A 12,521-nucleotide genomic window follows, 5' to 3' on the forward strand; every position below is an offset into this window, starting at 1 on the left:
TACAGGAGTAGGGCTCCACTTTCACATTGAAGGTCTGATTCTTGAATTCTGACTTTGTAACACCTGTATAGAAGACGATATTGCCAGAGAGATAAGCTGTGGCTGTGTAATGTCTCGAGCTGCTGTTCCGGAAAGTGATGGTGACTTTGAAGTCTTTCCCAAGTATAGCCTTTTCCACCTCAAAATCCATATCAATATCAGCCTTGAATTCATGAATGCCCTCTGTGTCAAGAGGTTTTTTAGCCCCATACATCAGAGCAGTTTCTAGAGCAAGTCTCTCCTCTTCTTTGCCTAGAGGAAAAAAAGCCAAAATAATGAACAGTTAGAAAGGCCCAGATATTTATTTAATCAATTTACCCATCTGTCTGGGGGCTGAATTCTGGAAATACACTAGAAGTTTCTCTAAGATGTGTTTCTTTACTGCTATTTTGGGCATTAGAGAAGTAAGAAACATGAAGCTAATAAAACTCAGCGCTATTCTTCTCAGCCAAGGTCTAACTATGATTTCATACCTGAGGCAAATACTAAAAAGTACATCTAAGCAAGCAGGAAAAGGTGAGGAGGGGCACCATGGTACCAGCCTATGGAAAGGAGATAGAAACTCTGGGAAAAGTTGCCATATGGAGGTAGGGGAAGTAGGGAAGGAAAGGAAAACAACTCAAATCTTATCATTTCTTATTTTAACTAATCATTTTTTCTAATTAGGCATGCAGCTCCATTGTCTCTATGGTCTGATTCTGCTGCTGAAGAACTTTGAAAACACCCTCTAACCCGGGTACCTTGTAGAAAGGCCCTACCATTCTACCCTTGTTAGAGCTTTCTTTCTATATGTAGTCGAATTTTCTTCTGTCTGGCTGCAGCAGAGAATTCTTAAAGGGTTCTTCTTTTCATTTCTCCCTCAGAGATAATATCTCTGTACCCTGTATTCTAGTACCCTGACACCCTGCTTCCCTCCCTATCTGTTTGCTTTTCACACATACTCCCTGTATCTGTCCCCTTCCTCTCCCAAAGGTGGCATGGAAGTCTGTGAGAGAAGGTGCCCCTGTGCCTGTGATGTGCCTGTAGGAGAGTCTTATCACTTATCTTGCTATGCTTACTGTTGGCTTTTGCTTTGACTTCTTTTGTCTTCTAGTTGATCTCATAAAGGAAACACATCCTGGTGAGGGGAGTGGAGTCTTGAGTTATGTTTTGGAGTGGATTCTGATTTCCATAATCTCTCAAATGAGGGCTAGCTTTCTGGGGGGCCATAAAACCAGAATACATTTGGAGGGCTCCTCCGGGACCTCTATCTTGGATGCCTGAAAGGCACTGCTGGTAGTCACTGAAGATTGTCTTTCTCAGAAAAAATGTTATCTTTCCTAGGCTGTGAGTGTACAGCAGGGCTTTCTGATGTAACTTTTATAGTCCAGATCAATTGTTTTACTATAACTATTACTATTGCACTCTTATGTGTCAAGGTACCAGTGATGTGTCACTATTTATGGGAGACTGGAGATTTCCTTGGGATAGGAAACTATCCACCAAGGCACACTGACAGCTTCTCAGCATCTTGGTTTTAGAAAGATGCTTAGACCACTGAGAAGCTAAGTGTGTGTAACAAGTTGTGTTAACTTGTAACATAAGTTCAAAGTGTAACAATTCTCAAGTGAGAATTGAACCCAGATCTTATTGACTTCCAGGCCACCAGCTTTCTCTCTCTCTCTCTCTCTCTCCCTCCCTCCATCCTTCTCTCTCTCTCTCTCTCTCTCTCTCTCTCTCTCTCTCTCTCTCTCTCTCTCTCTCTCTCTCTCTCTCTTGTTTTCTTTGTCTCTGTCTCTCCTTCCCTCCTTCTCTCTCTCACTGTCTCTTTGTCTCTCCTCTCCCTATCCCTCTTTCTCTCTATAAAGGAAGAAGATGCCTCTAAGACTCTGGGGGACGGATTAATTTTGAGAGTGAGGGTAATACTTAATAGCAGGGAGTTGAAACCGCAGGACTGGCCTAGATGAGAGGATAAAGATGGAGTTTCCTCATCCTCAAATTTGAGGAGGTTGACTTCTAGGATCTCTTCCAGCTCTGAATCTATGCTCTGATGATCTGATGTACATTACCTAGGGTAGGTCAGAAAACCTTTCTGGATCTCTATTTTCTCACCTATAAAGTGAGGTGGTTAGACTAGGGAGTATGCAAGATCTGGTTTGGTTCGATTCTGGTTGCCCCACTGATTTTGTCAAGTATACAAAACATGCCAGCACAAACCTACCTGGAAGTTTCTTCATGGGTTCTCAGGTAAAAATAATTATAGAATAGATCAAAAGGATCTTGGAAGATGGCACACACTTGCACATTTATTGCATTTATTGGGGGAAGATGAGGAACTAAAAAACCACAGGCCAAAGAAATGTTTTATCTATGCTATCATAAAAGAAAGTAACTCCAGATTAGCTATTCTCATCCCTGGTGGGGATCAGACCAAACTGGAGAGCTTTGAAGAAGACAAAACAACCTTAGTAGAATAGATAAAAATAGCAGGGCAGGGAAGCTAGGTGGCGCTGTGGATGGAATACTGAACCTTCAAGTTAAGAAGCTGTGGTCCTTATTTAATTGTTCAGTCAAGTCTGACTCATTACCCCATTTAGAGTTTTCTTGATAAAAATACTGGAGTGGTTAGCCATTTTCTTCTCCAGTGGATTAAGGTAAACAGGGATTAAGTAACTGTCCAGAATCATACGGCTGGCAAGTATCTGGGGTCAGATTTGAACTCAGATCTTCCTGACTCCAAGCCTAGACTTCTATCCACTGAGTCATTTAGCAATCTCTAAATCAAGACCTGAGCTAACTTCAAATCTGGCCTAAACCCTTAGTAGCCATATGACCTTGGACAAGTCACTTAACCTCAGTCTGCCTCAGTTTCTTCATCTGAAAATAGAGATGATAGTATCACCTTCCTGGCAGGATTATTATGAAAAAAAATATATATGCATATATATATATATACATATATATATATATTTACAAACCCTAAAATGCTATAAAAATATTAACTATTATTATGTTGGGTTTGGAGGTCTATGTTGGTGTGGAAAGGTGGAAAGAGATAAATGAACAAAGAGATAAGATTTGTGTCACTAGCAGCACAGCTTTAGTGGGGAATTAAAAGAGTCTATCCTATAGGAAAAACCTAAGTGAACAAGGGTCACTTGCAAGGGTAAAAGGGAAATGAAGTAGAGGTGTATAATACTTTGACACTTGGGGAAAACAGCATGAAACCAATCATCAAATCAACTTTATAATTCACCTTATCAAAGAAATAAAAAGTAATTAAAACCAGTTCAGTTGAGTGAGTGGAAAGACCCCAGGATATCAATACAATGTGACTAGAAACCCTGATACACTAGTCTTACTGAAGGAGAAAGACCCTGAAACTAGATATTATAGCTATATTCTACATTGACTCCTCATGGGCCAGCCTTGCATATAATCCTGTGGGAACAGAGATTCTAGAAAGCAGTTCATAAAGGAGACCTGAGGATACCATGAGACCAAAGCCACTGCCTTGGAGGGAACAAGGCAAGGCTAGGCTAGGAAATAGATCACTTACTCTGACTGAGAAAAAAGCATAGAATAGTAACTTAGTATTTTAAGTGATTATTCTAGCTAATTAGATGCTAATACTAGTTGTTTCCACAGTACAAAAGAGGCACTGATATTGTCAAATCTTAAGTATGACAAATTTAGTAGTTTTATACTTAAATTTAAAAAAAATATTATCCCCCCTAAATTTTGTTGCCCTAGGAGAAAGGCCCAGCTGCTCTTCCTTAGGTAAAGCTTTGTAATAATGTGTTTCAGGAATTTACTGGTGGAACTATGATATTTTTAGCTAAACAATCAACAAGCAGATGAGAGTGCTGAAGTCATATAGAGGAACCACTGGGGAAAGGATCTGCATTTTTTCCCAGAGTCAGGCAAAGTTTATTATTCTTTCTGGAAGTATTCTGTGCTCTAATATACAACATTTGCAGACCATGTGCAAAATTCAAGTACCTAAAACTACAGTCATAAGAAATTATTCAAAGGAGACCAGAAGGTTTCTTTTGTCAATACACACAATGAAATTGCTTTTCCACTATGCAGAAAAAGAGATTAAACAATTTGGAGATTTTCTAATAGAGGTTACTTCATGGAACAGCTGAGGTAGGCCAGAGAGAACCTATTCTTTAAAGGCATTCCTGACTTCATCATTACAAAGATGGTCACTAAACTAGATATCAGAATTTCAAAGCTAGCTGCCAGAAAGCTGTTTCTTGGTTGGAAATTGCAGCTCTGCTAGCTATCTGCAAACTTCAGGTTGAGATTTAAAAGCTGGAGAAACTACCTGGCTTGGTTTAAGCCAAGATAGTCTTCCATTTCTGACCCAGACAGAAGAGAAGACTGATGCCTTGTAAGCCATCTGCTTTGCTTTGACTGATACAACATAAGTTTGTCACATAAGAACTAAGAAGAAATTGAAAATTATTTCACAAGAAAGCTTTCTATTTTCTTTGTTCCAATCAGTAAATCCTAGAACTGTAATAAAGATTTATTTTTTCATTTAGAGAGTAGGGCAATTAGGGAGCATAGTAGACAAGAGTCCCAGGTCCAGAACCAGGAAGACTCCCCTTCCTGAGTTCAAGTCTGGCCTCAGACACTTACTAGCATTTAAAACCTCTTTGCCTCATTTTCCTCATCCAGGGAAGGAAATGGACAGCACTCTCGCATCTTTGCAAAGAAAATCCCAAAATGGGATCATAAAGAATCAGACATCACAGAAAAATAACTGAACAAGAAATTAGTGTGTCAGGAGCAGCTAGGTGGCTGAATGGATTGAGACCCAGACCTAGAGATGGGAGGTCCTGATTTCTAACCTGGCCTCAGACACTTCCTAGCTGTGTGACCCTGGGCAAGTCACTTAATCCCCATTGCCTAGACCTTACCACTCTTCTCCCTTAGAACCAATACACAGTATTGATTCTAAGATGGAAGGTAAGGGTTAAAAAAAAAAACAGAGGGCTAAAAAGAGTAAATAAGTCAGAGAAAATTCTGAGAAATATGGTTTTCAGTTTCTTTTTTTTTAAACCCCTACCTTCTGTCTTAGTATCAGTTCTAAGACAGTAGAGCAGCAAGAACCAGGCAATTTGGGTTAAATGATTCTTCCAGGGTCATACATCTAGGGAGGGTGTGAGGCCATATTTGAACCCATTTCCTTTGATTCCAGATCTAGTGCTCTATCTATTGTACTATCTAGCTGCCCTGCAAAAAATTTATTTCAAAATAAAAATTAACTTATTTGGCAAAAACGTAAAGTTGACTATTGCAAAAAATAATTAAATGCTTACTGCTATTATTTATAAATAGTTACAGTTAGGAGCCAGAGATCTTTGTAACCAGTTAATTCTCAAGTATAAAAAGAAGCTATTTTGTGTGTTTTTATGTTTTCAGAGGTTAGGTGTTAGTGCTTATAAGCAAAGGATTTTGTAAGAGAAGCTTACTTTTCATTTGGTATTTGAGTAAACTTCAAGCTCAATATGAAGCAACAATATGATGTGGCAACAGAAAGAGCTAACGGGGCCTCAGGCTGCAATAAAGGAAACAGAGTGTGAGGAAGGTAATAGCCTCACGGTATTTCTTTGGTCACATCCTAGCTAGATAATTTTGTTCAGTTGCAGACCATATTATGTGATGATTCTTGAAGAAAGTGGGCATATTTGAGTTGAAGAAGGAAAGATGTTAGAAAAGAGATCATGGTACTTCAAATATCTAGAGTTCTAGCAAAGTGTCTTGTTCTGTTTCCTTCTGGAGTAGGAACAGAGACCAAAGGGAGGAAGCTATAGGGTTTGAAATATCCCCTCAGTCTGAGGATAAATCTCCCAACAATTAGGAAGTTGTCAAGGGAAATGGGTTGCTTCAGGTTAGTGAGTTTTCTGTCACTGGAGGTTTTCACGTAGGAGTTTCATGATCATTTTTCAATGTTGCAAATGGGATTCATGATTTGGGTAGGGGTTGGAGGAGACGGTCTTTGAAATCCCTTCCAAGTCTACTATGTATGCTTCTATACAATTAAGAACTTAACACAGAATACTATAAATACCTCATTTCTAAACCAAATTCCTTAGTGACAGCAAATAAATAAATAAATAAATAAACCCCAAAACACACTTAAATGACAGGGAGGATTTGATCAAGGCAAACACAAGGACTTCCCTTTGCCACTTGCAATAAGTTACCTTCTTGAAATTTATAGTTTTCAGTTATGTCCTGATTTCCATCTCCACCAATTTCCTTGGTCAGGATTAATTTCCCAATGTGGGTTTTATCAACAGCTTCAACCAGATGAGTGGCATCTTTTTTGACTTTAAGGTACACAAGATCACTGTTGACCTGGAAAGAAAAAAGAAGAGCATCATGTCACCTACTGACTTGGCCACCAAGACATTTGTTTGTATTAGATGTAGTTATTTAAATAATCATAAAGGACATTTATGAAGATATATTATCCACATCATCAACATTAACACTTTAACATTGATAACAGCAACAACAGTGTAAACATTGATAATGAATCTCCTTAAATGTCGTTCTACAACTAACAGTTTTCATAAAGCAAGAGTAGGAGTAGTTCAGGAGAAATTCATACAAAACTTTATAGCCTACAGTTTGGCCTATGATATTTGGGGGGGGGGTGAAATGATCAGATTGATTCTATGTTTCTTTAATTGATTCTATTTACAGTCATTTCATTTTATCTTGTTACCAAAGTCATACTCCTCTTTCTCTGAACTAAGGTTAAAAAATCAACTGGCCAATAATGAATTAAGTTTAGAAATTCAAATCTCTCTCTTTTCAAAAAAATCTTGTCTTGTTTTATTGAAATTTTCTTTTCACACCACATTACTTTCCAAATATATCCCTTGCCCTTCCTTCATTTAGTAAATAGTTCCTTGTATCAAAGATTTTATTTTTTTGAAAATTTTATTTAATCAATTTAGAACATTTTTCCTTGGTTACAAGAATCATATTTCTTTCCCTCCATTGCCTTCCCCCAGTCCTTCCCATAGCTGACACACAATTCCATTGGGTTTTGCATGTGTCCTTGATCAGAACCTAATTCCACGTTGTTGATGTTTGCACTAGGATGATCGTTCAGAGTCTCTATCCCCAATCATATCCCCTCGACCCATGTAATCAAGTAGTTGTTTTCCTTCTTTGTTTCTACTCCCACATTTTTTTCTCTGAATGTGGATAGCATTCTTTTTCATAGATCCCTCCAAATTGTTCAGGATCATTGCATTGCCACTAATGGAGAAGTTCATTACATTCAATTGTACCACAGTGTATCAGTCTCTGTGTACAATGTTTTCCTGGTTCTGTTCATTTCACTCTACATCAATTCCTGGAGGTCTTTCCAGTTAACATGGAATTCCTCCACTTTATTATTCCTTTGAGTGCAATGGTATTCCATCACCAACATATACCACAATTTGTTCAGCCATTCCCCAATTGAAGGGCATCCCCTCATTTTCCTTTTTTTTTTTGCCACCACAAAGAGCGCAGCTATGAATATTGTAGTACAAGTCTTTTTCCTTATTATCTCTTTGAGGTACAAACCCAGCAGTGCTATGACTGGATCAAAGGGCAGACAGTCTTTTAGTATCCTTTGGGCATAGTCCCAAATTGCCTTCCAGAATGGTTGGATCAGTTCACAACTCCACCAGCAGTGCATTAATATCCCAACTTTGCCACATCTCCTCCAGCATTCATTACTTTCCATTGCTGTCATGTTAACCAATCTGCTAGATGTGAGGTGATAGATCAGAGTTGTTTTGATTTGCACCTCTCTGGTTATAAGAGATTAGAACACTTTTTCATGTGCTTATTAATATTTTTGATTTCTTTATCTGAAAATTGCCTATTCAGGTCCCTTGCCCATTTACCAATTGGAGAATGGTTTGATTTTTTGTACAATTGAGGTAGCTCTTTATAAATTTGAGTAATTAGACCATTGTCAGAGGTTTTTGTTATGAAGTTTGTTCCCCAATTTGTTGCTTCCCTTTTAATTTTGGTTGCATTGGTTTTGTTTGTACAAAACCTTTTTAATTTGATGTAATCAAAATTTATGATTTTACATTTTGTGATTTTTTTCTAACTCTTGCTTGGTCTTAAAATCTTTTCATTCCCAAAGATCTGACATGTATACTATTCTGTGTTCATCTAATTTACTTATAGTTTCCCTCTTTATATTCAAGTCATTCACCCTTTCTGAGTTTATCTTGGTGTAGGGTGTGAGATGTTGATCCAAACCTAATCTCTCCCATACTATCTTCCAATTTTGCCAGCAGTTTTTTTTTTTTATCAAATAGTGGATTTTGGTCCCAAAAGCTGGGACCTTTGGGCTTATCATAGACTGTCTTGCTGAGGTCACTTACCCCAAGTTTATTCCACTGATCCTCCTCTCTGTCTCTTAGCCAGTACCATATTGTTTTGATGACCACTGTTTTATAGTATAGTTTAAGATCTGGGACTGCAAGGTCACCTTTCTTCACATTTTTTTCATGATTTCCCTGGATATTCTTTTGTTCTTCCAAATACATTTTGTTATGGTTTTTTCTAATTCAGTAAAAAGTTTTTTGGTAGTTCAATGGGTATGGTACTAAATAAGTAAATTAATTTGGGTAGGATTTTCATTTTTTATGTTAGCTCATCCTACCCATGAGCAATCAATGTTTTTCCAATTGTTTAGATCTAGTTTTAATTGCGTGGAGAGTGTTTTGTAGTTGTGTTCATATAGTTCCTGTGTTTGTCTTAGCAGAAAGATCCCTAAATATTTTATATTGCCAAGGGTGATTTTAAATGGAATTTCTCTTTCTAATTTTTGGTGCTGAGATGTGTTGGAGATATATAGAAATTCTGATGACTTATGTGGGTTTATTTTGTATGCTGCAACTTTGCTAAAATTGTTGATTATTTCAACTAGCTTTTTGGTTGATTCTCTAGGATTCTTTAAGAAGATCATCATATCATATGCAAAGAGTGATAGCTTGGTCTCCTCATTGCCAATTTTAATACCTTCAATTTCTTTTTCTCCTCTAATTGCTACTACTAGTGTTTCTAGTACAATGTTAAATAATAGAGGTGATAATGGGCATCCTCCTTTCACTCCTGATCTTATTGGGAAGGCTTCTAGTTTGTCCCCATTGCAGATGATGTTTGCTGATGGTTTTAGATATATACTGTTTCTTATTTTTAGGAAAGGACCTTCTATTCCTATATTTTCTAGTGTTTTCAATAGGAAGGAGTGTCATATTTTGTTAAAGGCTTTTTCTGCATCTATTGAGATAATCATGTGATTTTTGTTGGTTTGCTTATTGATATGGTCAATTATGTGGATGGTTTTCCTAATATTGAACCATCCTTGTCTTCTTGGTATGAATCCTATCTGGTCATAGTGGATCACCCTTGTGATGACTTCCTGGAGTCTTTTTGCTAGTATCCTATTTAAGATTTTTGCATCTATATTCATTAAGTAGGTTGGTCTATAGTTTTTTTCTCTGTTTTTACCTGCCTGGTTTTGGGATCAGTACCATATTTGTGTCATAAAAGGAATTTGGTAGAACTCCTTCTTTGCTTATTTTGTCAAATAGTTTGTATAATATTGGGATTAGTTGTTCTTTGAATGTTTGATAGAATTCATTTGTTAATCCATCTGAACCTGGGGATTTTTTCTTATGAAGTTTTTTGATGGCTTGCTCAATTTCTTTTTCTGACATGGAGTTATTTAGGTATTCTATTTCTTCCTCTGTTAGTCTAGGCAATTTATATTTTTGTAAATATTCATCCATATCACCTAGCTTGTCATATGTACTGCCTTATAATTGGCCATAATAGTTTTTAATGATTGACTTAATTTCCTTTACATTAGAGGTCAGGTCTCCCTTTTGATCTTGGATACTGTCAATTTGGTTTTCTTCTTTCCTTTTTAAAATCAGAATTGACCAGTACTTTGTCTATTTTATTTGTTTTTTCAAAGTACCAGCTTCTGGTATTATTTATTAAATCAATAGTTCTTTGACTTTCAATTTTATTAATTTCTTCTTTGATATTTAGGACCTCTAATTTAATTTTCATCTGAGGATTTTTAATTTGTTCTCTTTCTAGTTTTTTTAATTTGCATGCCCAATTCATTGACCTCTGCCCTCCCTGATTTTCAATTCTCTTTTTAATCACCTTTTTGTTCTTATTTCATGTCTGGTTTGTTATCCAAAGAAGTCTGGCCTACTATCTCTAACTTTGCAGGTGAACTCAAACAATGTACTTTAGTCAGAGGAGGGAAGGAGGGGACTGTTGCTAGCCTCTCATTCCCAGTATCCAATATTGCCCCCCATGTCTCAGCTTTGTAATCATTCATACAGATTATGCCATTCATCATGTTGGGCTCTTTAAACTGATCATAATATGTTCCTTGCCTGTGAAGTTCTGTTCTTTGTTCTGCACTCCTCAAAACTATAAAAAAGATCCATCTCCCCTCATTTGGGGGCCCTATCTTTACTGAGGAAAATTAGATTCTATTTATTGGAAAATTTGCACTTTACTATTAAATTAATTGGTCTCAGAACTTTGTACCTTCGTTTATCTTATTTTGACTACAGTGTGGATCGAATGTGGGATTGCTATATAGTGATAGCTGTCTCCAAAATCAGTTTTATTGCTGAGATTGCTGAAGTCCATGATTGGTTCGTGAAAGTTTACCCTCAGAAGGTGTAGTATAGACAGAATTTTAAAGCAAGAAGATACCTTATAAGTCATCTGGCCCAACCATTTCATTAAAAAAAATTTTTTTTGAGAGCTTTTGTTTGTATATTGCCTAGATTTTTCTTTGCATCCCCTTCCTCAGCCCCATCCTGGAAAGTCACCCCTTATAACAAAGAATTAACAAAAAATACAAAAGAAAAAGAAGAGAAAATAATCAAAAGTAATCAAAAAGAGCAAAAAAATCTGACATATTCTATATCTGACACCCCTCACCTCCACTACTTCCACAATGAAGAAGTACAATCGTACAGTGGCTACATTGCTAGACTTAGAATCAAAAAGACAATTCAAATTTGGCCTCAGGTACTTGTTAGTTATTTGACTCTGGGCAAGTTACTTAACTCCTTTCTGCCTCAGTTTCATCAATTGTAAGATGGAGATAATTAATAATGCCTACTTCCCAGAATTGTGGTGAGGATTACATGAACTAATATTTATAAACTACTTAGCCTGCTACATAGTAAGCACTTAAATGCTTATTCTCTTGTTTTCCCTTCTTACCACAGGGAGTCAAAGGGGAAAATATCTTATATATCTTATATGGGGCCAAAGATATTCTTTATAATTTCACAAATTTCATGTGCAACTTTTTTCTTCTTTTGTTTATTGTCAAGTCCTTCATTTTAACAGATAACTGAGTAGAAGAGAAATTCAGTGACTTGTTCCAGGTCATATAGCTCCTTAGGAGTAAACCTGGGACTAGAATCAAAAGCTTTTTAGAACTGGAAGAGATTCAAGAGGCCATCTAATTTGACCCCTGGACTATATCCCTAACAAATGGTTATCTAGCTTCTCTGCAAGACTTCTATTAACAGGGAAGCTACATGTGAAGTAGAATACTGTGCTTCTGGAGTACTTTCAGTGTGAGGAAACATTTCTATACATGAGGGATGTAAAGTAACTTTTGTTGCTTGTTGTTTAGTCATGTCTGACTGTCTATGACCCTTTGAGCCATAGCACATTAATGCTGTCCATGGGCTTTTCTTGGCAAAGATACTGAAGTGGTTTGCCATTTCATTGCAGAGGTAAACAGAGATTAAGTGACTTGTTCAGGGCCACACAGCTAGTAAGTATCTGAAGGCACATTTGAATTTAAGTCTTCTTGACACCAGACCCAACATTCTATCTGCTGAGCCACCTAGCTGTCTCTCTTGGCACACACACACACACACACACACACACACACACACACACACACACACGTGCGCACACACGCACACACACATGAGTATGTATATATATGTGTATTTAAAGATGTGCATATACATATGTATTGCACATATGCATATATAGAATATAAAAGGTATAATGCCATATACCACTAAGCAATTTCTATCCATTGTTTCTAGATTTACCTACTGGTGCAAAAAAAAGTTTAATTCAATTAAACTGTTTGTTAACTTTTCTTTTATATTTTCTGGGTTTCTGAATTTCTCATGTTCTTTCAAAATGTTTTCCAAAGCTTCCCATCTCTTCCCTTCCCTTCTTTTCTTTCTACTCAAATACCCACCACCCAACAGTCTCTGTCTCTGCCTATCTCTGAATCTCTGTCTCTCTCTGTCTCTTCCTCTCTCTCAACCACTTGGAGATTGAATTAGCTTTAGAAAAAAACACCCCAAATTTCTCTTTCTTGGGCTTATGACATTCATTGCCTCTCTATGATGGTCCCTATATAGGACACTCATTTCCCCTATAATCCT

At 37.0% G+C, this 12,521-nt stretch overlaps 1 protein-coding gene across 1 annotated transcript in view; it reads right to left on the reverse strand.

Moving 5' to 3' along the window:
- F13A1 (coagulation factor XIII A chain) overlaps positions 1 to 12,521 on the reverse strand; it is a 208,960-nt gene that overhangs the window by 26,424 nt on the left and 170,015 nt on the right. Inside the window, exons 12-13 of the mRNA XM_001367973.4 lie at positions 6,240 to 6,393; positions 4 to 291 (exon numbers count right to left, since the gene is read on the reverse strand). Of these exons, the coding sequence (XP_001368010.2) occupies positions 4 to 291; positions 6,240 to 6,393 (442 nt within the window). The remainder of the gene's footprint in view (positions 1 to 3; positions 292 to 6,239; positions 6,394 to 12,521) is intronic.

Source organism: Monodelphis domestica, chromosome 3, assembly GCF_027887165.1.
Source record: "Monodelphis domestica isolate mMonDom1 chromosome 3, mMonDom1.pri, whole genome shotgun sequence".
Classification (NCBI taxonomy): Eukaryota; Metazoa; Chordata; class Mammalia; order Didelphimorphia; family Didelphidae; genus Monodelphis; species Monodelphis domestica.